Genomic DNA, 26667 nt, shown 5'->3' with positions numbered 1-26667 from the left:
AAAAAAAATCACAATAATGACATATTATTCCATAAATAATTACTGCGCAGAGAAACAATTTCAAAACCAGCTTATGTAGAAATGGTTTTATCACCGTTAAAAATGGTTGATGATGGACAGTCTTCGGCAAAAATATCATCATTCAAGTTACTGAACTCCCCAAGCATCTTGATTGTAGGGAAATGAGCCGGGCTTCATCACAGCCGTCCGTTGTTAATGCCACGTGTCATTAAGCGCTCCATGTTGCCGACACAAAAGCGTGGCAGTGAAAGTCCCTTTCATGCGCCGATCTTTCTCTCTCTAGATTTCATTTCTCTTTCTCTCTCCAGATATCATTCCTCTCTCTCCTCTCTAAGACAACTTGTTGACGAATCTGAATTCAATCAAAGCTCTCTCTCTAAATTAAACAGCTTCTTTGACGAATCTGATTTCAATCAAAGAAAAACCAGATCCCTTCTCTTGTATATATATATATTATAATCCGGAGAAGAAGGAAATCTGGCTTTTGGCTGTAAAGGGGAGAAGCATAAGCAGTAGCTCACAGAGCCTTAGCGAAAAGGGCCATTAAAGATCGTGGTCCACTACTTTCTGAAACCCTAACCAGACTCAGTTAGCTCTTTATTCATATATGCAATGTCTTTGCGTTCATTTACCATGTAAGGTTTCTGTCAAACTCATTCATGGTTTCTGCAAATGTCTGCTTCTTTTTGTGCTTTTTGATGACCTAGATCAGCTAAACTGGTTGTAGTTTGTAGTCTTTGGGGGAGTTTTAGCGGAATTCGCTCTGGATCCACCATGATGCAAACGTTTTCTTTAGGAACTTTGATTATGCTTCGTAGTGAGAGAAAATACTGGTTATTTTTGCTTAGAATGCTGGATCCTTTTAGTGGTTAATTGATCTGGTTTGATCTGATTTTTGGCTTGCCTATTTGTTGAATTTGGTCTGTGTAGTTAGGGTGAAGGGCTGATTTGTTGCTGGAGAGATTGGAGCCATGTCGAGGAGGCAAGTAAACCCTAATGCAAGGAGGTTTGCAGAGAGCTCTTCATTGCCAGTTGCTAGCGCTCTGCACCAAAAATCGCGGTCTTCTCCATTGCTATCAGTTGGCCTCATACTCGTGGTACTCTCTCTCTCTCTCTCTCTCTCTCTCTCTCACACACACACACACACACACATGCGCGCACGATCTTTCCCTCTTTTTTCTTATTGCATTGTTTTGAAGCCTTGTTTTCTATTTTAATTTTTAATTACATTTTTTTCATCATCTTATTCTTCTTCTTCTTTTTTCTGTTTCTTTTTACTTCTTCGGATGACTTTCTATTGATTTATTTTTTTCTGGATTTTCAGGGTGCATTCCTTCTTATTGGCTACTCTTATAGCGGTTCAGGTTTGCATCAATCGTCTAAACTGCATTGGATCTTACACCCATGTTCATTTTGTTTTATAAATAAATCTATTGAACTTGTACGGTAAATGATCATATTGAAACAGCACAAAATCAAGACATACGAACAGTGTTCACAAAATTGAACAGGAATGCTTAACTGGACATGGGCCCGGAACAGTGTTTGCAAATCCGGCCGATCTAACCGCTAACTGCCTGGTTAGATCGGAACCATCCGCTGGCCGGTTCCGGTTAGTGGTGGTTTTGGTGATCAACCAGTATTTTAAAATTTTTTTTCAAAAAAATGTATATAAATTCCCAAAAATAGGGAATTTGATTTGCAATGCATTTTTTAATATTCCTTACATTATGGTAAATATTAAAAATTATTCTGGTAATTAATACTTACTTTTATATTTCCCATCTTTTTAAGAAAATTTTAAAAATACCCTAGGCACATATCTTTTTTAAAATCTGTTTTTTAATTAATTTTCAAAGTCATTTTATATGCTTTTCATATTTTAGTGGATTTTGTATTTGTATCTTTTTTATTTTTTTAAACACTTTTTTGATTGCCCGGGACTTGTCGGGTTAGAGTAGTTGAATCGGCCGATTTACCGGTTTGGCCGGTTAAACCACTTCTGGGCCCATGTTCGGTTAACCGTTTTGGGTCCATTTTGCGAACACCGGCCCGAAAGCGGTTTAACCGGCTTAACCAGTAAACCGGCCAATTCAACCGTTCTAACCGGGCAAGTCCCGGGCGGTCAAAAAAATATTGAAAAAATAAAAAACGTACAAAAAAAAATCAACTACAATATGAAAAACATATAAAGAATAATTAAAACAAAACACATTCAAATGAAGTTGAAAATTAATGAAAAAAATAGATTTTAGTGAAACAGTTTTTGAATTAAAGTGAGTATTAATGACAAAAACAAGTTTTTATCTTTACCATAATGTAAAGAATATTAAAAAAATGCATTGCAAACCAAATTCCTTATATTTGGGAATTTATACAACTTTTTTATTTTTATTTTTTTAATACCGGTTGATTACTAAAACCGGAACTGACCACTGGCCTGTTCCGATCTAACCAGGCGGTTAGCGGTTAGGTCACCCGATTTTTCAAACAATGCATACAAAAGAGGAAAAGGAAAGCAAGGGCATTTTGATCCATGAATAAATGGGAAAATTACAATTTCTGATCGCCATAAATAGTGATGGATATCGTTAATTGAATACTATGGACCTTGAACAGTAAAAAAAGAAAAAAGAAATACTAAGATTCTTTTATTGTTGGATTTCGCTTGCTCCTTGTGCTATCTATTGATGTCGTTTAAGTGTTAGTTCTTAAAACTTATGTAAAAAGGTTGGCTTTTCGTAAGGGAGTTGTTTGTTTTGGGTATGTTTGTGGGTTGTTAAACTTTTATGTAAAGAAAAGGTGTTTGTTCTTTAGAAAATTGTGTTTTGGGTGTGTATTCTGTGGGGCAGTGACTGATGTGATGCTGTTTTCATGACAGGGTCTAGTAGTGATCGAGAGGCACTGAGTAAGGATGGAGGTATATATATGTTGATATGTATCACTTTGTGTTGAGTTTTGTTTCTTGATATACCTTTTCAGTGCACTTAAGTCTTATTAGTCTAGAAAAATATAGCACAAGTGAGACATTATGTACATGTTAATTGATTTTAGACATTACATGATAATGGATTTTGAGATTTTCATTTATTTATAGGGATTGTATACTATGAGACCATTACTTGCGGTACAAAGAGGTCACAATAAATCTTGCGAAAAAAATTATTTTGGACTTTGTGTCCAATGAATGACACATTCTCAACCAACGATTAATAATGATTTTGGACTTTGTGCCCAATGAATGACCATTACATGTTAATTTCACATCCAACGATTAATAATGATTTTGTGGGAAATTGGAGACTCCAATTCACTGCTTTCGATTACTTTGTTGTCTTATTATGGGCTTGTTCGAATTAGATCTAATTGAAATAGCGAGCTCATGTGTTCTTTTTAAACATGTGTTCTTTTTAAACATTAGCTTGCATCCACAGGGAAACACTACTAACCCAACCTGGCTTGTTTCACAAATTCTTTTAAAGAGATAAATGACCAGATAAGTATGACGTGCAAACCATGACAGAAATGAGGAAAGATCTAGCTTTTGCTTTCGTGCTGTCCACTATTCGATTTGGCTGGCAACCATTTAATTTCACCAATGTATCCCTAATGTTCTTCATTTCACTTTCCATGACTGCTTTCCTAATTGGTTTTTGTCAAAATTTAGAAGAGTCTAGAACAAAGGCACAGTAGATTCTCTACACACATCCAGACTGCTCCGTTACAATCTTAATAACTAGTTGACCATAAGCAGCCTGATACATATCCCTGCCTGTCTTCCTTGCCCATTACCTATGAAAACTTATTTTCTGCTGACAGTCTGTTTGGTGTCCCTTAGGCTTTATGCTTGTGGTAGGCAATCGTGGTTTGTGAGTGGTAGATTAAGGGTTAGACACTTGAAGCTTGTCCTTTAAAAAAAAAGAAAAGACGGAAAATTGTTTTATTTTTATATTTTAACTTCTCCCTTCACAAGTCACAGAAGTTTGTTAGTATCTCATTGGAGAACATTTCTAAGAAATTATAAATGTTTAAGGCCCTGGTGACCATGACCTAGTGGGGCTTGATTCTGGATGAACCTATGCAATATTGCAATTCCAAACCCCTGCAGACAAGCAATTGTGCTATCTTCTTGAATGTTTTCAATTTTACACAAAAGTGTGGTTCTATGCAAAACAATATTGATAGCTGGTGAGCTGTTACATTTTAATGACATTTGACTTCTTGATAAATAAACCATTGATTCTTAAGCAATTTTCTTGACAGTTCTCCTATTTTTGGTTTTAAAGATATTCAAAATCTCCATTGTGCAGGGGACACTTCATGCACTGCAGAAGTACTCAGAGCTATACCTCTTATGAGGAAAGTATACGGTGAGAGTATGCGTAAAGTATTGCATGTTGGCCCTGATACATGTGCAGTGGTCTCAAAGTTGTTGAAGGAAGATGATCTTGAAGCTTGGGGTGTGGAACCATATGATCTTGAGGATGCCAATGATAATTGCAAGAGTCTTGTGCGCAAGGGCATCGTGCGTCTAGCTGATATTAAGTTTAATCTACCCTACAAGGAAAAATCATTTTCCCTTGTTATTGTGTCAGATGCGCTAGACTACTTATCCCCAAAATATCTTAACAAGACCCTTCCTGAACTTGCCAGAGTTTCTGAAGATGGGCTTGTTCTATTTGCTGGTAAGAAGCCATATGATTATCCATTTGCTATGGAATATCTTTAGAAGTTTCTTAGAGCATAATTATCTTATAAATTTGCAAGGTCAACTTCAAAAAACTTTATAAATAATTAGTGACCTGATCATTTTTAGGAGTACTTGTTGTATTTTATATTCCTTGTCAATGTGTTGGGGATTGGGGGAAAGGATTCGGGATTATGCAATCTTGACTATTAACCTGCTGTATTGGGCCTTACAATTTCTTTATAGCCCTTTAATGATAAGTATTGTCCTTAAGGAAGAGAAGAACTTATGGCACCATGGGGAGGATTATTACTTCGTATATCCTTAAGCATTTTTGTTATAATACAGAAAAGTTATCCTTGTTTACTTGCTTTGTATATCCTTAAGCATTTTTGTTATAATATGGAGAAGTTATCCTGGTTAAAATACTGACAAAAAGGAGCTGTCGTGAGTCTCTACCCAGTAGTTGGCCCTATTATTAGTTTAAAGGAAGGAAATGGCTGTGTTTTTTCTTCATTTGTTTGTTAGATTGATGGAATATTTATGTACAGTTAAGTATTTACTTGTGAGATTATTTGTGGATGTGCTTTTTTCGAGTTCTATTATTGTCTCTAGTTGGATATTATGTCCTTGTTTTTTTCCCCATGCAAGTTATCATTCTTTTGTTTGACTTGTGATGGGTATTATTCTGAAGGTTATCCTGGTCAGCAGAGAGCTAAAGGTGTAGAACTATCAAAGTTTGGGCGGCCGGTAAGTGCTGTGACTTTTTGTAAAGTCTCCTTTGCCTGTGCTTTAACTTTCGGGGGAATGTGGTTGATTACAAGTCAACATTTACTCCTTTACAATGTTAAATTCCTATTGATGCTGAACCTCGGAACTTATTTTTTGTGATGTCATTGGCCATTTATACACAACAAAGCTAGGACATCACATATTTGTTTAAACAATTTGTTTACAAAGGCTTGTCTTCTCAAAGTCAAACTAAAGAACTAGTACTATAAAGTGCCGAAGTCCATACCCAAAGAAATTCGTTTTTTCAACTTTGCTAATGGTTACTATAATGTGGTGCTATGGTGGCCAGACTAAACTTGTTTCTTTGAATAGGAATGATGGAGCCTAGCTTGACTCTGAAACTTAGATCTATGCAACAAAAGAACACTGAGCCCTTCATTTATATAATGAAAGAATGGACTGCAAGATTCACACATTCAACCATTCATTTAAATGTGGAGAGAGAGAGAGAGAGAGAGAGAGAGAGAGAGAGAGAGAGAGAGAGAGAGAGATCCCCTTTTGCAGCAGTATTGACCATATATAGTGTGCTACTTTGGCAGGCCAAGTTGCGAAGCCAGTCTTGGTGGATCCGTTATTTTGTGCAAACAGGCCTTCAGGAGAATGACAGTGTTGCCAAGAAGTTTGAGCAGGTTTTGAACAAAAAGGCATACAAGCCGAGCTGCCAAATATTTCATCTGAGTCCAGACCATTAACGCCTGCCTCTTCCATGAAGAAAACAGGCATGTTTTAAGCTTTTGCCACCCTCTTATGGAAGAGAAGGTTTATGTTGGGTACTCGATCGAAAGAGTACCCTGTAGCATTGTTTGTTATGTGTAGTGGGGTCTGGTTAGCACATGTTTTATTATTTAGGGTTTAGCGGAGTTGAGCCCGAAAAAGGGTACCGATTGGTGGTAGGGAAGAAAGATTTTCTTAAGTTGAATAGATGTAGATATTCTTTGAATTCAGTTTTGGGAACTTTCGAGGGTTTTCACTCAAGTGGTGAAATTGGTCACTCAAAAAGTGAAACATAAGGAAATTTCTTTCTTGGCTACTAGATACTGATTAATCAAGATTACTTTTGATAAGCAATACTTTTGATAAGCAATACTTTTGATAAGCAAAGTTTTCTATCTATCATGCTTTATTACCTGCCATGGACAGTATCTGTTGCTCAGGCCCAATGGTTTTCTATATTTTTATTTTTTTATTTTTTTTTGGAGGACCCTGGGTGCATCTGCATGTGCATTTTTGCATGTATATGCGTGAGCGATAAGCTCGGTTGAGGTAATCTCCGAAACTCTCTTTTTGTTTCTTGTCATATTTAATTATATTGTCATTATATTTCCAAACATAAGGATTGTGGATATTTTCTTTGTTTAAAAAAAACTGGTTTAATGTCAGCAAGGTTTTTTAAGATCTTGGATGTGTTAGTTTTATTTTCTTTGAAGCAATAATTATTTTATTAAGACTACTTGTAAGTGATTTTTGTCAAAAGAAAAGAAAAAGAAAAGAAAAGGGGTGAACATAAGAAAAAAAAAAATTCTCCTGCAAGAGCGCATTAGTCTTTTTTTCAGTGCATTATCTTGTCACTATCCAAGTATATGACATACATTCTAACATGGTTGATATGCTACATGACACTTTTTTTTTTTTCAATATATATTAGAAACCACGAACTTATGAGTTGTGAATTCCTGCAGAAAACCATCCAAGTTACTTTAGGATCAAAGTGCTCTTCTTGAGAACCCTAGTATTTTAAACTGATGATAAATGATAATCCAAAACTCGTTTTATACATTGATTTGTTCATTACATGTGGCTTATGAGGGGTAAGGGTAGAGCCACCCATTCCCATTGGACCTGGATAACATAAAAGATGGTAAATTTTTAAATTACAAAGAAATTTGGCAAATATTATAGAAGACATAGCTTGAGGCTTGATTTTTGAGGTCGTTAATGTGAATTAGTTTCATGGTAAACTAGCTCTTAATCAATGGAACTATTTCATACTTTTTAAGGGCACTTTTCAAGTATATGACAATGCTAATTTCATATTGTGTGAAAGAGATGGGATAAAGTTCCATGAAATTTATATGCAAGAAAGGAAAGACATCAAACCATTTCTTTCACGCCTCATTCCTATTTTGCTTAGTTGGATGCTCAGGAAACTTCAAAGATCAAACAAGTGAGAAGCAAATTAATTTGATGCTGCTCAGCATGAAGGACATATTGTAGAATTTGAAGGGCATGACATGTTTCTATAACCCAAAGATGAAGCGTATTAGAACATACTTGGGATTGATTGTTTAGGTGTTGACGATTGCGAAACTACTCCTGAAGTTTGATTTCTACTGCTGAACTACCCGAAATTTCCATTTCTTTTTTCTTTTCTTTCTTGTTCCTTTCCATGCATCCTTATATCTTTCCTTATGACCCAGTTAGTAGTTCAAGTGTGACCCAGTTTAGTAGGTGGCTTAACTTGTCGATCTATTTTAATGTTTAGACTGAAGTCTTTTTCATTTAGCGTCTCCTAATTACAAAGAACAAGGTTCAGTGAGAAGAATCGGAAATCATAGAACATGCCAATGTTTAAGAACACTCGCGCCACAGACTTGGACCTGGCCTGAGACAAGTTACTCGGATGAGTATGAGTGGACTTGTTCCCCCCTTTCCCCTCAAAAAAATAAAAATTAAAATAAATAAAGGTCTAAACCACCCCCCCTTTCCCCCCAAAAAACTAAAAAATAAAAAAAATAAAGGTCTAACCCCCCCTCCCCCCAAAAAAAAAATAAAAATAAAAATAAATAAAGGTCTAAACCCATCCCCCCTGCCCCGGCCCCCAAAAATAAATAAATAAATAAATAAATACAGGTCTAAAGTTTATTTGAAAAATTATCATTTTTAGTTTTATAATCTATTTATTGGGTGATGTTTCTATAAGTTTCCAACCTTAAAAATTTATCATAACATGTAATTTTGTTGTAAAAATTCTAAGTATTATATTAAAATTTATTTTCATATTTAATTAGAAAATTTTAAATTCCAAAAATGGTGAAAATCAAGTAGATCTATAAATATATGAAAATCTTGAAAATGGACGGTCTAGATAATGTGTTGCAAGATGCACTATTTTTTAGATTCAAAAACTTTTTTTTTTTTTTTTCATATTCATAGATCTTGATGTTGAAATGATTGATTAAAGTGCTTTTTCAACATTAAAACAACATTTCCAATAGATTTTTAAGGTGCATCTGTGATTCTATATTTTAAGGATTCAACCTTATATAAACTTTTATGATCTCCAAGATTATATATTCTTAAGAGATTAGATCCAAAATCCTTCTAAGAAATGTATCATGAAGAGTGGACATATATTTACACGAGTCAAACTCAAAAAAACCGAGCGGACATATATTTACACGAGTCAAACTCATAAATAGGGACAAGGTTTCTATGAGTCGGTCCTCTCTCCAAAATCCTTATTAGTGATGCATTTTGGATCCAAATTTTTTTGGGGTTGACAATCTATATCACGATGAACGTGAATACAAAAAAGAAAATAAATATTTTAAACATAAAAAATAACAATTTACAATGTATCCTTTTAGTCCGTTATTTTGTAGATGGTGCTAACCACCACCTTTTAACATCCATCTTTGAGATGGATGTTAGTTGTGTCACGGAACACATATGTAGATGTGCGTCCCATTGTACTTTTACATTAAATAAAGGATGAAGTTTATGCAAAACCTAGGCTTTATAAAAACAAAGTAAAGCTTCACCTCAAATCGTGATCTAGATCACTATATCACTATATAGTTATATTTATTTAGTTAAAGGAAAAGTTTATCTAAGGTTTCAACCTAAAATGTAGAATTACAGATGCATGTAAAAAATCCATTAGAAAATGTGGTTTTCATTGAAAAACCCTCTAATTGATTATCTCCACAATGAGATGTATGAATATGAAGAAGAAAAGAAAAGAAAAGAAGATATTTTGAGTCCCAGAAATAGTACATCTTGCAATACATTATCTAGACCGTTCATTTTCAATATTTTCATATGTTTATAGATCTACTTGATTTTAACCATTTTTGGAGTTTAAAAGTTTATAATTAGATATGAAAACAGATTTTGGGATAATCCTAAGAATTTTTTACACCAAAATTATATGTTATGATAAAATTTGAAGGTGTGCCATAATTGGATTGTTTAAGGTTGCAGCCAAATGGTGGTGGAGAAGTGCACAGGAAAAAGATCAACTTTGGAGGAAAATCCTTGGAGAAATTATGGGGAAGATAGGAATCATGGTTTGGTAGCCAAAGGGTCCAACACAAAAGGCATTTCGTATATTTGGAAAGGTATTCTGGCTCACATGCCTTTATTTCTCAGTAGTTTTAGAAAAATTGTTGTGAAGAGTGATACAATAAAGTTTTGGCATAAGAAATGGTTGGGGAACAATGACTTAAAATCTCAGTTTCCTAATTTGTTTGCTAAAACAAATACCAAGAGCTGTATGGTCAGTGAAATGGTGTCTGGAAATGGATTTTCTGCAAGCAGGAATGTAACTTGCTCTTATAGAAGAGTTAATGAAACAATTATAGATGAATATATGCGTTGCTTAAGCCTATTACAGAGTCTTTTCTATTGTCCTGAAAATTCAGATACAGTTATTTGGGAACCAAGTAGAAGTGGATGTTTTACGATGAGTTCTGTTTACAAACTTCTATTTGATGATAGAGTTAGATAGTCTGATGACGATGTAGGGAAATTATGGAAATGGCCTGTTCCTTTAATGATTCATGCTTGGTTATGGCTAGGAAAACTTCGTAGAATTCTGACTATTGATATGTTAAGAAAGAAAGGGCATATTCTAGCAAATTTTTGTATCTTATGTAAATAGGATGCTGAATCTATCAATCATCTGTTTCTGTCTTGCTCTTATGTTAAAGTGATTTGGAGATGGGTGTTGGTTTGGGTGGAATTATATGGCGATTGTCCTTTGAGGATTGACAGTCTTTTAGGAGATTGGTTGATTGCAGGGGTGGGAAAAAGGAACAAATTATCTGGAAGATGGTTCGGGCTACGGTGACGTGGGAAATATGGAAGGAGCAGAATAGAAGAAGTTTTGATAATAAAAGTCTATATTGTAATGAGCTGATAGAAAAAATTCATGTGTCTGTTGCAGAGCTTGTGAGCATTAATGAAATATGGTGAGGCGTACTTAGAATAGATGTGATGTACGATCTTAGTGCGTTAATTAGAGAGAAATCTGATAAGAAAATCAAGTTAGGTTTATGGAAGAGGCCTAGCTTTGATTGGATTAAACTAAACTTCGATGGGTGTTTTTGGGAAACCCTGGTCAGGGAGGTATAAGAGGGATGGTAAGAGATCGGGATGACAAAGTGAAATTTCATGGGTCTATAGGAGTTGTACCTGCGAATGAAGCCGAGTTGAGAGCTGTTTTACAGGGGGTTAAATTAGTCAAGGATTTGAACAAACCTGTGTAGATCTAAGGTGATAATTTAAATATAGTGAAATGGTTAAATAAAGAGGCTGAATACCCATGGAAATTTCATAGTTTAATCGATGAAGTGAATGATTGCTGTAAGGAGCTTGTATGTTGTGTGAAACATATATACCGGGAAAGTATTATGGAGGTAGATGGGTTATCAAAGCTGGGGGTGACTGTTGACAATCTGGTGGTTGAAAAGTTTGGATAGATGTTTTAGTTTGTGTTTTTCCTTTTCATATTGTAAGTTTCTTTGGTTTTTTAGATTGTAATAGTTGAGTGGGGGAATATATAATACAAGTACTTTTCATCAAAAAAAAAAAAAATACTTATAGAAACCACATCCTTATTTAAATATTATGTAAATAACAACTCAAGTCCAGGTCGGATCCACATGGACCTGGACCCAGACCCCAATAATGTTTGGGTTCAATATTTGAATCCGGACCCGACCCACTAGGTTCAATTTTTGGAGCAATACTTGAACCCAATTCGGGTCTGGACGTTGGGTCTCGGATCCATTGCCACGGCGAGGCTGCAAACCTGTAAAGAGATTTTTCTTAAATAAAAAAAAGAGAAAGCACATATAGGTCTTCTTCTTGCCAACATTATTCCAAAATCTAAATCTTTCCAAACGAGGTACACATAGAAAGCCATTCGCCTTTGCTCTCATATTGGCAAAAAAAAAAAATGGAAAAAAAGAAAAAGGAAAAGCTCCGAGAAAGTAACCGCCCATAAACATTACATCAATGGCCCTGGCTTTTCTAAAGCAAGCCCATAAATCAATCTACATGTAAAAATCCCATTGCCAAGGAAGGGCCATGGACTTGGAATCTCTCTCCATAAAAGAAGCCAAAAATAATGTAGACAGAAGGCCAACCCCAAAACCCCAACACAACCGCACTCTAAACAATCGATAACAATGCTTCTCGTGAAACCATCACCATCCCATGAACCAGAGCACCACCGCTGCTCTCTCCCCTTTCCTCCACCAACTCTCCGCCATCAACCGCGTCCGCCACCTCGCTCGCGAGTGCGTTCGCGCTCGCGACCTCCGCAGCGGCCTCGCCCTCCATGCGCGGCTTCTCCGCTTGCCCACTGCACCATCGCTCCTCTTTGTATTCAACCACCTTGTCTCCCTCTACGCCAAGTGCGGCCGCCTGAACCAAGCTCGTATTTGCTTTGACAAAATCCCTTGGCCTAACGCGTTCTCTCTAAATGCCATGCTCGCTGCCTATGTGAATGAAGGCCTGGTACATAGAGCTCGCCAACTGTTCGATGAAACGCCCCAAAGAGATGTAGTTTCATGGAACACCCTCATTGCTGGTTATGCGCGCATGGGCTATGAAAGCCGAGCTCTTGGCTTGCTCGCCACCGTGATAGATGCCCATGAAACCATTGATGGGTTCATGATCTCAGGGGCTATTAGTGCTTGTTCTAGTGAAAGGCAGGGAAAGATGGTGCATGCGCTTGGTGTGTGTTTGGGGCTCACAGTTTATGTATCAGTGAGCAACGCATTGATCACTATGTATAGTGGGTGTGGGCTTTTGGGTGATGGTATTCAGGTTTTTGGGGAGATGAGGGAGAGAGATGAGGTTTCATGGAATGCGATGATTGTGGCTTATGGGCAACATAAGTGTGGGCTCAAGGCTTTGGGGTTGTTTCAGGAGATGGTGAGGGTGGGTGTGCGAATTGACATGTACACGCTTGCCAGCGTGTTGACATGTTACTCAAACTTGGAGGATCTCAATGGTGGGCGCCATTTCCATGGCCTATTAATCAAGAGTGGGTTTGATTCCAATTGTCATGTGGGTAGTGGCTTGATCGATATGTATTCAAAGTGTGGCTGCGTAAATGATGCGTATAAAGTTTTTGATTTGATTCCATGTAGAGATCTTGTGTTATGGAACACGATGATTATGGGTTTTGCACTAAATCAGCGACCAGAGGAAGCTATAGGAGTCTTTCGCGAGCTCCTAAGAGTGGGTTTTGAGCCTGACGATTGCACACTAGTGTGCATACTTAGTGCCTGTTCTGATCTCTCGGCCCCTTTGCAAGGTCGACAAGTACATGCATTGGTGGCTCGATATGAGCCCCATCTCTCGTGCCACTTAGCTGTTGGCAATGCACTTGTGTCCATGTACGCCAAATGTGGTGGGCTCATTGACGCGCGCTGTCTCTTCGATAGGATGCCAGAGCACAATGCTGTGTCTTGCAATGCAATGATTGGTGGTTATGCCCAACATGGTCAAGGAAGTGAGGCTCTCGAGATCTTCAAATGCATGAAAATGTGGTGTATCAAGCCTACAGAGGTCACATTCCTCTCGGTGTTGTGTGCATGCAGCCATACTGGACGAGTGGATGAAGGCATAACTTACTTTGAGTCCATGACTCGAGACTATGGCATTGAGGCAGGGCTTGAGCACTACTCGTGCCTCGTGGACCTCTTAGGCCGGGCTGGCCGGCTCAAGGAGGCTCGAGATGTCGTTGTGAATATGCCCTTCGAGCCTAACTCAAAAGCTGCGGGGTGGGCAGCCCTACTAGGAGCATGCAGGATCCACGGAAATGTCGAGCTGGGAGCAGAGGCTGCCAGTCAGCTCATTGCACTTGAGCCACAGAATGCGGCCGGCTACGTGATGCTATCGAACATGCACGCCGAGGCCAGGCAATGGAAAGAGGTGGCGGCTGTCAGGAAGATGATGAGGGACAAGGCAGTGAAGAAAGTGCCTGGGTGTAGTTGGATAGAGGTGAAGAACAAGTTACATGTGTTTGTCAGTGAGGATTCTTACCACCCCATGATCAACAAGATTTATCATTTTTTGGAGAGTATTTCAGGGAAGATGAGGGACTCGGGGTATGTACCCAACGTGAGGTGGGCTTTGGCAAGGGAGGAGGATGTAGAGAAAGAGAGAAGGCTTAGGCACCACAGTGAGAAATTAGCAGTGGCCTTTGGTTTGATGAGCACAGGGGTTGGAGTGCCTATAATGGTGATGAAGAACCTTAGAATTTGTGGGGATTGCCACAATGCCATTAAGTTCATGTCAAAGATTGTGGAGAGGGAGATTACAGTCAGGGATGCACATAGGTTCCATTGTTTCAAGGAGGGGAGATGTTCTTGTGGTGATTACTGGTGACAGGAAGACATTATTCAAGGCTTTAAGAATGGAGTTATGTGCAAGATAAGCCTGTCAGTCCTTAAAACTTTCACACTAGGTTCTGGTTTTACTGATAATGGGGACCATTGGGAGTAATCATCTAACTTAATGGTTACTGTGTTTACAATTGTACTCTGACATCTCTAGTTTGATTCCTACTACTGGCCTTCATGTAAAATATTTATGAAAAGATTCTTTCACTTAATACAAAGTCAACAGATTCAGAAAAAAAGAAAAGAAAAGAAAAACAGATCTATGAAAAGATCACAGGGTAGAGGTAAATGGCTAACCTATGCCTTGCTTGACTTTGGCCTTGTAAGAAGATGATCTTTCACATTAATAAGCATGTGTTATAGTGATTACTGTCATTCACAATTCTAATTTGAATTTGAGCTTGTGATGGCATAGCTTTTGGGCAGGCAAGTTGCTTCTCATTTGCTCAGCTTAATAAGGATGTTATCTTAAATTCCAAAGCTATTGTCCTCTTTCAATGAAAACCATTTACCAGCTTCTGCCATTTTCTTACATTTTTGTCATCAAATTCTATTATAGGCCCCTACCCCACCCCCTTCTCTCTCTCTCTCAGGGTTTTGTTTCTGGTAATTTTGTTTTTGCAACCTCAATTGCTCTCTGGCTTTGATTCCTCTTGCAAGCTTCAGCTGTGCATGAGTGAAGGACTAGCTCGACATAAACAGTTAGGTATTGAGCTCTTCATCCCCGTCTCTCTCACATTACGTTCTTCGTTTTCTCCATCTCTGTTCTGCATCTGTTTCAGTCCAAGGCATTGTTTACTTATATGAATCTTCATACCCGAGTTTCTCGATCATCACATCAGCTTTTCCATTTCAAGAAATTCCCATACTCAATTATCTCAAAGGTCAATTACTTTCTCAGCTTTGCCCTAGTGTCCTCCCCATTTCAACACATATCCATACTGAATTCTCGCGAAGGTATTGTCAACTTTACCCTAGCGTACTCGCTTCACTTTCCAGGGTCTCTATTTTGCTCAAATAGCGTAGAAGCAAATCTCCCAAAGCTGAGAAACAGTTCCACCATTGCAATCAAGCTGAAATCAGTATTCTTTCACCTAAATATACCTGAAATCCTGCAAAACCTAGAGAGAAAAAAATGAGTGCTTCAGCTCAAAGAAGTACAAAAACTGGAAAGCAATCCTTGTTGTTTAGGGATTTGGCTTGTCCCATATCCACTCAAAAGGGGAGGTTCTCGACCCTTGGGCAAGCAGCTGCCGTTTCAGCTCTATGGAAAGAAAATTTTAGGGGTGCCGACCCTCCCCCTCCGCCTCTTTTACCCTTGATGATCGAGTCGAATTTTCACCGGAACCCAGTATCGTCGATTACCCAACCTCACCTGAATTCAGGTCCTCTGGTTGAGATTCTCCCTCTCCAATGAGGGGCAAAATGATAAATGGGTCCGTACAGCATACCCCAACCCTCTCCTCAATGAAGGGGAAAATGGTAAATGGGTCACCTGAGGCCACCAGTTCATATGCCATGACACCTGGTTCTGGTTGGTGGTCACTTCCAAAAGAGGTCATTAGTGGCGTGGAGAAGGGGAGGGGTTCACCTGTTACTGGTGTTGTTGAAGTACAACAACAAACTGTTGCTTTGCTTACTCTTCCATCCCCTAGAGAGGTTGCAATGCCTGAATTACAGAGGAATAGTGTGCTGTTGGTGATTTAGCTGAGGAGGAATGGGTTACAGTTTTTGGTTTTTCCCCTGGAGATACCAATTGGGTTCTACGAGAGTTGAAAAGTGTGGCATAATATTGAAGCGTGTACGAGGTCCAAGAGATGCTAATTGGATAAATATCCTATATCAGAACTGATTTGATGCCCAGAAAGCTCTTGAGAAAAATGGAATGCAGATAAATGGGTTGCTTATTGTTGGGGTGAAGCTATTGGACCCTGTTCAGAGCAAGGTCTAAGTCACAAGCCCATAAACCGTGCCTTTATGGTTGTGCCCCCTCACTCTTCAGGTAGGAGCTCAGCTCCGAGCCCCCTCGTCCCGACCTTATTATTTGCAGTCACAAGATGGAAATCAGCATAATGCCGGGGCAATTGCTTCGCCTTCACAGTCGGTCGTCCGAAAAATTATGGATATAGTGTTGGCATCTGAATGAGCGCTATTCTTGGGCACCCATTGATGAGGTCTCTTTCTCCCTTGTCTTTTTGGATTGGATCTGTTAACTTAAATTTTGCATTGGAATTTGAGGACAGATGTAGATTGTGTATGTATGTTAGATATTGAGTGTGTTGTGGGGGAGGGAGGTGGAAATTCTGGTTGCAGTTAGAAGGGGAGAGAGAGAGAGAGATGGCATTTGTAGTCGCCAACCGAAGGTGAGATCCTTTCCAGGGTTTGTTGTTATGATTCAATTTGTGTGACAGAGAGATTTTGATTCAATGCAATTGTCATGTGATTTGCTTTCAAAACAATTGGTACGTTATCGGTTTAAAATAATAATTTTTCTCTCTCACTTTACAACCCATCACTGCTTCTCCTCTCTCTGTCTAGAATCTTCACTTTAACATTAAAAAAAGACGGTGCATTAAGAAAGAGAAAGAAAGGCGGTGGCAAAACCAACTTCACATATCACTTCAAGGGCGTATGAAGAAAAAAAAAAAAAGAGCCAAAAAAGAAGTGTCAAATGTTTAAAAGATCACACTATATCATTGTAACGCGTCATATATTTTTAATAGTGAATTTTTTTATGAATGAATATTGCTTCATCTTTACCACTATTATCATTCTTTGCTATTTTTCAATCAAATTATTATATCAACACTCTTGCAAATTTCTAACATTTGGTATGAGAGCAAAATTTATGCTTCCTAAAAGACCACTTTACCTATGGCATCAACCCCGGGTGTCAATTATACCCAAAATCTAATACCCATCCTAGATGGAGAAGATTACGACTCATGGAGTCTCCAAATGGAGACTCTTTTTATCTCACAAGATCTGTAGGATATTGTTGAAGAAGGTTATGTAGTACCAGATTTGTGGTCACATGTAAAGCAAAATGAATTCAAGGAAAATGAAAAAAGAGATGCAAAAAAGTTTCTCTTCATCCAACAAGCTGTAAGTAAATATATCTTTTTTAGAATAAAAATTGTTTCAAAATCAAAAGAAGCTTGGGATATTTTGAAAAATGAATTTTAGGGATCTGAAAAAATGATTTCTATCAAACTCCATAAATATAGAGAGAATTTGATAATTTGATGATGAAAGAATGTGAAGTTGTTCAGAACTTTTTTTATTAGAGTTGCTGGAATAATAAATCCGATTAGATGTTATGGAGATGATATTACTGATAACAAAAATTGTTCAGAAAATCTTGAGAAGCTTGCCTGGAAAGATTGACCATGTTGTAGCTACCATAAAAGAGTCAAAAGATTTATCTACATTTTCATTACAAGAATCAAATGGGTCTCTTGAAGCACATGAGCAAAGAATGAATAGATTTTCAAACTAGAATATAAAACAAGCTTTTCAGTCAAAAATGAAAATTTTCGAAAAGAAAAATATTGAAGAAAATAAAGAAAGGGGGACATTTCAAAATTATTAAAAAAGTCGCAGAAGACAAAAGTTTTCTAGATGCCAAGGAAGAGGAAGAAATAATTTTCAACAGCCACAGAATTCCAGATGGAAAAGGTAAATCTGAATCTTACTGTAAAAAATTAGGGCTTGAATCCAAGGATTGCTGATATAAATGTAAAAAATGTAGAACCTTAATCATTCTCAAAGAGATTGTTGGTTTCAACATAAAAAATGAAATACAAAAAAATGAAGTACATTTTTCCGAGTAAAATAATAATACAGGCCATATATTTTATTCATGAATGAATGTTCAACAAAATTCACATGAAATTTGGTATTTGGATAGTGGTTGTAGCAATCATATGACAAGAAATCAAAGTAGTTTTGTTGAGATAGATGAAAAAATCACTTCTCAAGTCAAGCTCGGTGATGGGAAGTTTCAAAATGTTGAAGGAAAATGGAGTAGTTGCAGTAAAACCAAAAGAAGATAATCCTAAATTAATTTCTAATGTACTTTATGTTATTGGCTTGACTCAAAATCTTTTAAGTACTGGTCAATTAATGAAAAAAGATATTAAGTCAATTTCAATAGAGATGAATGTGTGATTCTTTATAAGAAAAATAAACAGACTATAGCCAAGGTGAAAATGACCCCAAGTAAGGTTTTTCTTATGGTGATGCTGTCATGTGAAAATTATGCATTGAGTTCTGAAAATAATGATAAATCTTACTTGTAGCATTTAAGATTTTGGGCATTTAAATTTCAAGGTTTGAAATTGATGAATTAAAAAAGTATGGTAATTGGACTACTACCAATAAATGAAGAAAGAAAAATATGTGAAGGGTGTATCTATGGAAAACTACATAGGTTGCCATTTTCAAAGTCATCTTAGAGAGCAAGAGCTCCATTGGAACTGGTTTATTCAGACATATGCAGACCGACACACGCAGAAAATTTTAATAAGAAAAGATATTTTCTTTTAATTGTTGATGATTATAGCAGAATGATGTAGGTATATTTTTTGGCCAAAAAATCAAAAGCATTTTCAATTTTACTCAGTTTAAAGTTGATGCAGAAAAGCAAAGTGGTTTTCCATTAAAGCCTTGAGAACAGATTTAGGAGGAGAATTAATATTAAAGGAATTTTGGATTTTTGCAAAAAGAATGGAATCAGAAGAGAGTTGACAAAAATATATACTCTACAATAAAATGGAGTAGCAGAGAGAAGAAATAGAACAACAGTCGAAATGGCTTGGAGTATGTTGAAAGATAAGAATCTTCCTAATAAATTTTGGACTGAAACTGTTTATACTGCTATTTATATTCTGAACTGGTCTCCTACAAAATCTCTCCAAAATAGAACACCTTTTGAGGCATGGTATAAGAGAAAACCAGAAGTAAATTATTCAGAGTTTTTAGATGTATTGCTTATGGGAAAAGTACCTCTCAAGATAAAGAAAAATTTGATAATAATGTGAAAAATATATCTTTATTGGATACAATGAAGTTTCAAAAGCTTATCGTCTTCACAATCCAAAACACAAATAAATTGGTAGCTTCCAAAGATGTTATCTCGAATGAGAAAAGTAAATGGAACTGGGATGAAAACTCTGGCCATGAAAATTTTTTTTTAGAAAATGATGATTCAAATAAAAGTCTAGATCCAAGCCCTTCAAGTCAAAGTCAAGAAAGTCCAACACAAGGAAGTCCAAGTTCAAGTTCTTCAGATTCAAATACGCCTATCAGAAAAGTAAGGTCGCTTTCAGATATTTATGAATCATGTGATGTTGATTTCTTTTCTAGGGAACCACAAAAGTTTGATGAAGCAACTAAAGAAAAAATTTAGTTAAATGCCATGAATGAAGAAATTTCTTTTATAAAGAAACATAATACATGGGAATTAATAGATCACCCAAAAGGGAAATAAATAATTGGTCTGAAATGGATTTACAAAACTAAATATAATGAAGATGGGTCCATTCAAAAGCATAAAGCTAGACTGGTGGCAAAAAGCTATTCACAACAATCTAGAATAGATTTTAATGAAACTTTTGCCCCTGTTGCCAGAATGAAGACCATTCGAACTGTTTTGGTCGTAGCTGCCCAATTAAATATTTCAGGTTTTCAGTTAGATGTAAAATTTGCTTTTTTGAATGGACAACTTGAAGAAGAAGTTTATGTTGCACAACAATTGGGTTTTATTAAAAAAGAAAATGGAAAAAAAGTTTATAAACTGAAAAAGATGTTATATGGATTAAAACAAGCTCCAAGAGCTTGGAATAGCAAAATTGATAAATATTTTTGGAAAAATGGATTTGAAAGGAACTCAAGTGAACCTTCATTTTATACGAAAAAGGGAAGTGGAAATTCCTTCCTAATTGTATGCCTTTATGTTGATGATTTGATTTGTACTGGTACAAACAAAAAAATGATGGAAGAATTTAAAAAAGCCATGATGAAAGAATATGAAATGACTAATTTGGGAATTATGAAATATTTTGTTCGAATCCAAATAAGACAATCAGATAGATAAATTTTTATATCTCAAGAAAAATATGTTGAAGATCTCTTGAAAAGATTCAGAATGTCAAATTGCAAGTCAGTGAATACTCCAATGGCAGTGAATGAAAAGTTTTCAAAATATGATGGTGTAGGAAAAGTTGATGCATCGATTTATCGAAGCTTGGTTGGATCTTTAATTTATTTGACTAATATAAGGCCAGATATTGTGCATACAGTCAACATTTGTTCTAGGTTCAAATTGCATAGTGCTGTAGCCAAAAAGATTTTAAGATATATCAAGAGAACAAAAAATACGGTATCAAATATATTTATGGAAATAATACTAATCTTATTAGATTTTCTGATCGTGATTTTGTAGGTTCTATTGATGATCGAAAAAGCACTTTCGGCTATATATTTTGCCTCGGTATAAAAGTGATATCGTGATCATCAAGAAAGCAAAGTAATGTGGTTCTATCATCAGCAGAAGTCGAAGACATCTCAACAATAAGTGCCGTATGTGAAGGTGTTTGACTTGAAAGAATTTTATCAGACTTGTATCAAGAGCAAAATACTCCCACAACAATTTTCTGTGACAACATGTCAGCCATTGTAATAATAAAAACTCCAGTATTTCATAGCCGATCAAAGCATATAGAAATACGATATCATTTCATCAAGGAGTTGACTGAAATATGAGAAATCGAGCCAAAATTCATCAACACAAACGACCAACTTGCAGACATATTTACGAAGACAATTACAACAGATAAATTTATCCAATTCAAAGATATAATGAGAGTGACAAATTAAAGAGGGTTGATCAATTTTTTTTTGTCTCCCTCACTTTACAACCCATCACCACCTCTCCTCTCCTCTCTCTCTCTCTCTAGAATCTTCCCTTCAATATTGAAAAAGGCGGTGCATTAAGAAAAGAAAGAAAGGCGGTGGTAAAACCGACTTAAAAGGCAGTCCATCAAATGCCCTCTATAAAAAAGGAGCTCGTGCATATCAATTGAAAGGCGTATGAAGAAAAAAAGAGAGCCAAAAAAAAGTGTCAAATGCGGGCATGGTCTAAAAGACCACACCATATCACTGTAACCTGTCATATCTTTTACTTCAAATGCAAGAGTGTAATTTTTTGTGAGTGAATATTGCTTCATCTTCACCCTTATTATCCTTCTTTGTTATTTTTCGATCAAATTATTATATCAACGCATTCCCAAATTTCCAACATTATATTGTGGAAAATATCATTAAAATGCAATGGCATGACTACCTCACCAAGGCGGTCAATTCAATCAATTTATCAATGAAAGTGGTGATTAAGAAGATCATTACATTCATGTACCTATTCGTGTTTTGTTTTTTAAAATAAAATACATACAGGGAAAAGTTTATATAGAGTCGAGGCTCTAAACAATCCAATTTGAGCCTATCTCAAAATTTTTACTAGAAAAGGTTGTTTTGATACTCAAATATCCTAAAATTGATTATCTCGACATCAAGATGTCTGGACATGAGAAAAAAATGGATTTCAAGTTATGGAAATAGTATATTTTGTAACACATTTTTGAATCGTCAATTTTAAAAATTTTTAAGTATCGTTCAATCTACACTATTTTTGAAGCTTTAAATTTTATAAATAAAGATGAAAAATATTTTAAGGCTATCGAAAATATTTCTAGTATTAGAATCATATGTTTGACACTGTTTGAAGGCAGATTCTAATTTGATTGTTTAGAGCCTAGGCTCTATACAAACTGCACCCATACATATAATACCCCTATTTTTTGCTTTAGAATACAGAATAAGCATGTATGTAGTTTGGTAATTTGGCCAATGATTCAGGTGGAGCTAGATTACCAAAGTATCATTGGTTGTTTTAGATTAAATCGATCACCTCGACCTTGATGCAAAATCACATCCTTACCTTGTTATCCATATTTGGCTATTCCTTCTAGAGAACTTAGCCAATGCCACAAGGTCCCTAGCTAAATAACCTTCATGCCTTGCTCATCTTCTTTCATACTTGTTCTTCATTTATGAATTCCATTTCCTTCAGCAGTTATATCCTTGAACTCTTGAGGCCATGCCACCTCCTTCATGCTTGAGGTGAAATATTTTTAGCAACCGACAAGTACAATTGGTGCTTGATCTCATATCCTTCAGATCCTTTGCAAAAACATTTCCTACAAAGCCTTGCATATGCTTGCAATACTTGCAAGTACTTCTTAAATTCCATTTCATTTATTCCACAATTGTTTTCAAGGCTAAACATAAGCCAATCAAGAAAACTACAAACAAGTAAAACAACAAAATATATATAAACTATGGCAACGATCATAATCAACACTAGAGCTATATATAATACTCTAACCACATTAAACCTTCCTTCACCAAATTTTGAATATGGATTCCAAAGTAAAACATGAGGCCCTTCCAGCTTTCCATCCTCTTGTGAAAGCCCCAAAACTTCAAATTTTCTGCCTCGCCAAATATCCTTACTAGGTCCTTGATTTGCACTATCTCGAACATCCATTGTCAATCATATACCCCTTGCTGAGTTTTTTCTTCTTCTATAACCACATATACCTTTTCATTTACAATTGTGCTATTCAACTATTTATATAAGTTTTTTTCCTAGATTTTTTTCATCATAACTAGAGTTCTCTTTGAAACTTTGAGGACTCCACTAGCCCGATAAATTTGTAGCCTTCCATATATTTAGAATCCGCAATCTCTTATCAACATGATATTACCAGTGACATTCAACTGGTGAATCCGCCATGCATCATACAATGTCGGCTCGCTGGCTTCACTCGCTACTTTGGCTTTTAGGTAGCAGCAAAAAGGGCTTTTTACTACATACTTGGTTTGGCTGGGCTTTGACATTGCACTAACGACTGAACTTGTTGGGGCTTTCATTAGGAGGAAGAATCATCTCTTCGATGCATATCGTCAGATGTGTGGTGTTTGTTTCGAGACACCACCTTTCAGTCATAGACACCATCAACAGATGACCAATACTTCTAGGGCGTAGCTCTGCTAGTTGTACAAATGGTAGTAACCCCACCCTCTCACCAATCTCACGATGCTCTGTAATGGGTCATGCCCTGACGACACTAAAGGACTTATCGATGTAAATCCTTGGTCTCTCTTGTAAACAATAATGGCACTTTAGTGTGTATATTGTTATCAACAATGTGCATATGATGTGAATTTTATTACTATCCATCCTCCCGTAAAAAGTGATATAAACAAAGAGATTTGTCTATACCTTACCTCGAAATTGTAATTGAGAGACGTGATTCTCTTTCCGGTACAATAATACATCATCCTCTAATCCCCCATCATTATTCTTTTGATTTTCCATCTTATCTACAACACTAAATTTCAATTTTAAAAAACAGACTTACTATATACATCATAACATAGTGAATGAAATGAAATCATAAGAAGTTTGGCACGAGACATTATTGGCATTGGCTGAATAAGTTACATAAAGCATGATCATAACAAAGTGAATGAATTGAAATCAATTATATTGGTTTAGTTGACTAGTACTAAGGAGGTTTAGTTGACTAGTACTAAAGAACTTAATTGAAGCAACAACTAGAATCGAAGGCAACAACTCCGCAAAGTTGCTTTTTAGAGCATCTTGTAAACAAGTTATCATTGAAGTGCATGCTTAAGATTGTAAGAGCCTTGGTCTCTAATCCATGAAGCACTTTTAAGTTTAACATGTACATCTTTTATTACAACTAAAAGAAATGAACTATTCTCTATTACAGTGAACTTAACAGTAATCTAATTGGAGTTTCTCAAACCATAACATGAAAAAGCTAAAGTGCTACTTCAATCCCATTATAAACAAATAAAAGAAGAACAAGACAGGTAAGCAGGAGTTTCATTTTAGAAATAGATTTCAATTCATATTCCATACTTCCAAAACTAACGTCTAAAATAACAGTGTTTTTAGAAAGAACATTTATTTTATCCATACTAATTTGACCATCAGTCACAATTTTAGGAGATTTTCGGTAAATTTGTAGGTGCTATTACAAATTGAGCGTGACATATTAAGTAATGAAATAAATATTCAAATTGTATATTATAACATCGCTATAATACAATAGAATCTAAAAAATATAAATAAATAATACACACAATAATAGTTAAACAAAACATAAATTCTTCAATGATCAAAACGAGAAACATTCTCCAATTGTATTTTTATTGAAATTCCAGAAGACGCCTAAGCAAAACAAAAATTCTCCAATGATTGAAAAGAGAAACATTGTAAGGTGCCATGTACTCCCAAAACAAAATGCCCAAAAATTATTAAGATGCTCATCTTTGGAAAACAAAACAATGAGATAAATGAATAGGAGCTTTATTAACCAATTATTTTATTTTATAAAGAAAAGAAGGGGAGAATGCCTAAAACCGGTAAAATGCTAAGTGGGAAGTAATAAGTCTAGTATGTCATTTCAGTAAATTAAACATTTCTTATTATGCTTAAAAATATAAAAGAAACAATTGGGGCAGTCCTACCAATTGGATAAATCTGTTCTTAATGAAATAAACAATATAGTGTACAAATCAACATGTTCAATCAAATAAACAATATTAAATATAACTAAATTAAAAAATTAAATTACATGTATACATGAAAGATGTCATACAAACCACTTATTTTCCACTAGATTTCAAACAAAAAAAACCCTAATGTGTCAAAAAACAAAATTCAAGCTTTGTTGAGGAGCGTTGAGGAGCCCTAATATTTTTTAGTGATTTTTGTTTCTTTTTTGAGGTGAAATTATACATTCTAGAAACCCTAATTTTCTCAATGTAATTTACCATTTCAAAAAACCCAAGATTCAAATCTAAGAATCCAAGTTCCGAAAAAAATGTAAAAAAGATAAAAAAAAAAGGAATCTCGTTGGAATCACGGTAATGGTGCCAGAAATCCACCCATAGATGCTTAGCCAATCGACGGTTTAGAGAGAGAGAGAGACAGAGAGAGAGAGAGAGGAAAAGAAGGTTTGATGCTTTAAATGTGATCTCAAGGTAGTCCAAGGATGGAGAGCTCTGACCGTATTAGATCTAAGCAATGCTCATTCCAGAGAGCGGTCCGAGGTTCCAATTCTAGGATTGAGGTGTTTTTAAAAAGTAACAAGCGGTCAGAGGTTCTAATTCTCGCACCGAGGTCTTTTTCATAAATAACAAGCAGTCCGATGATGGCGACCTTGGACCACCTTAAAATTGAGCTCTACTCAATTCAGGGAGTGGCACGAGATTCCCATCCTCGGACTGCTGTTATTTTCTATCAAAAAAAGAAGGAAAGGTCTGAGGATTTGAACCTCGAACTGCCTGGACAATGCCCCTTAATCTTGGGACATCGCCCCACTAAATAATAAAAAGAAAAGGAAGAAAAATGCAGTCCGAGGATGGCAACCATCTTCAAACCGAGGGGTAATTTTGGAAAAAAATAAAACCGCGTGTTGACCGACCTTTATGGTAATTTTTGGCTAAAATCAGAGCATCCCATGTTTTTCGTACTTTGTTAAGGTCCATATGTAATTTTCTCAAAATATTATAAGAGAGAAATTTATAGCTTAAAGGAACAGAAGCCAAGTTCTATACAAATTGGGACTCTTATATTTTAAAAATCTCGAAGAAATAGGAACTCTTTCATAGAACATAGTGTTTTATGTCTTTCATCTAAATCTAGTGTTTTATGTCTTTCATCTAAATCTATTTTTAAGGCATCATAGTCTCCTTTTATTCTTGTGACACGTGTCAAGTCTTCAACTGTGGCTTAATAATATAGTAAGTGTAGAAAATAATAATAGAAGATAAATAGGTAAAAATAGATACCATTAAATCTAGCACCATCTCCAATTATATTATGGATGCAGTATCCATAAGGCCTAGGTCTTATGAGAAAAAAGTAAAGCCTCACCTTGAAACCTCATTTGGAAAACACTTTGAGCATGAGAAATCTCTATGATGGCCCTAAAAAAAATTGCCACCACTGATTATCAAATTTATAGCTCAAAAATCCATACAGATCCTGTGGATCCATGACCACTTGAAAATGGATTGTCTATATAATTTTTATAATATACAATATTTTTAGGGCTTGAAATCTTTTTTTTTTTTTTTCACAACCCTAATAGTCAAGATTGAGATGATCGATTTGAAAGTTTTCTTGAGCCCAAAACTGTAATTTTTCATGAGTATCTAGGTGAGGCTTTACTTATTTTGATAGAGTTGCAACCTTATCAAAATATTTTCCTCATCTTTATTTATTTCTTTTGATGTTTCCTATTTGAAAGTCTTTGGAAAAATTATGGATACCCCCAATTTGTACTTTCCATGCATGCCGCCCCTACCCCCCACCCCGCCTCCCAAATTTTTTTTTTTTGATACCATACTATTAACTTCAATACTATG

The 26667-nt window shown here is 35.9% G+C and overlaps 2 protein-coding genes and 1 pseudogene across 3 annotated transcripts; all 3 read left to right on the top strand.

The window, feature by feature from the left end:
- The first annotated feature begins 462 nt into the window (after positions 1-462).
- On the top strand, positions 463-6568 carry LOC18421822 (putative pectin methylesterase CGR3). 2 transcript variants are annotated; one of them, XM_006826619.4, is made up of 7 exons: positions 463-656; positions 952-1118; positions 1346-1385; positions 2903-2941; positions 4332-4706; positions 5403-5458; positions 6040-6568. In XM_006826619.4, exons 2-7 carry the CDS (start codon positions 993-995, stop codon positions 6190-6192), a joined length of 789 nt encoding a protein of 262 aa, XP_006826682.1. In that variant the 5' UTR covers positions 463-656; positions 952-992; the 3' UTR covers positions 6193-6568. The 2 variants fall into 2 exon arrangements, with proteins under 2 accessions (XP_006826682.1, XP_020518263.1); XM_020662604.2 differs by having other exon boundaries at positions 648-838.
- Positions 6569-11399: 4831 nt separating this feature from the next.
- LOC18421823 (Pentatricopeptide repeat (PPR) superfamily protein) lies at positions 11400-16595 on the top strand. The gene has a single exon (XM_011622316.3). It carries the CDS (start codon positions 11942-11944, stop codon positions 14123-14125), a length of 2184 nt encoding a protein of 727 aa, XP_011620618.1. The 5' UTR covers positions 11400-11941; the 3' UTR covers positions 14126-16595.
- On the top strand, positions 15275-16394 carry LOC105420081 (nuclear pore complex protein NUP35 pseudogene; annotated as a pseudogene).
- Positions 16596-26667: the final 10072 nt, after the last annotated feature.

The sequence above is a fragment of the Amborella trichopoda genome, chromosome 12, assembly GCF_054954075.1.
Source record: "Amborella trichopoda isolate Santa Cruz 75 chromosome 12, AtrichopodaSantaCruz75HAP2 v2.0, whole genome shotgun sequence".
Taxonomy (NCBI): domain Eukaryota; kingdom Viridiplantae; phylum Streptophyta; class Magnoliopsida; order Amborellales; family Amborellaceae; genus Amborella; species Amborella trichopoda.
The sequence above is the reverse complement of the archived record's forward strand: the minus strand, read 5'-3'. Positions and strand labels throughout refer to the sequence as shown.

What these genes read in the sequence shown, in the direction of transcription:
- LOC18421822 (XM_006826619.4), top strand. Translation starts at nt 993, where the DNA reads ATGTCGAGGAGGCAAGTAAACCCTAATGCAAGGAGGTTTGCAGAGAGC. An exon ending in CAGTTGGCCTCATACTCGTG is followed by an intron (nt 1,119 to 1,345) that starts GTACTCTCTCTC and finishes CTGGATTTTCAG; the next exon opens with GGTGCATTCCTTCTTATTGG. An exon ending in TGGGCTTGTTCTATTTGCTG is followed by an intron (nt 4,707 to 5,402) that starts GTAAGAAGCCAT and finishes ATTATTCTGAAG; the next exon opens with GTTATCCTGGTCAGCAGAGA.
- LOC18421823 (XM_011622316.3), top strand. Translation starts at nt 11,942, where the DNA reads ATGAACCAGAGCACCACCGCTGCTCTCTCCCCTTTCCTCCACCAACTC.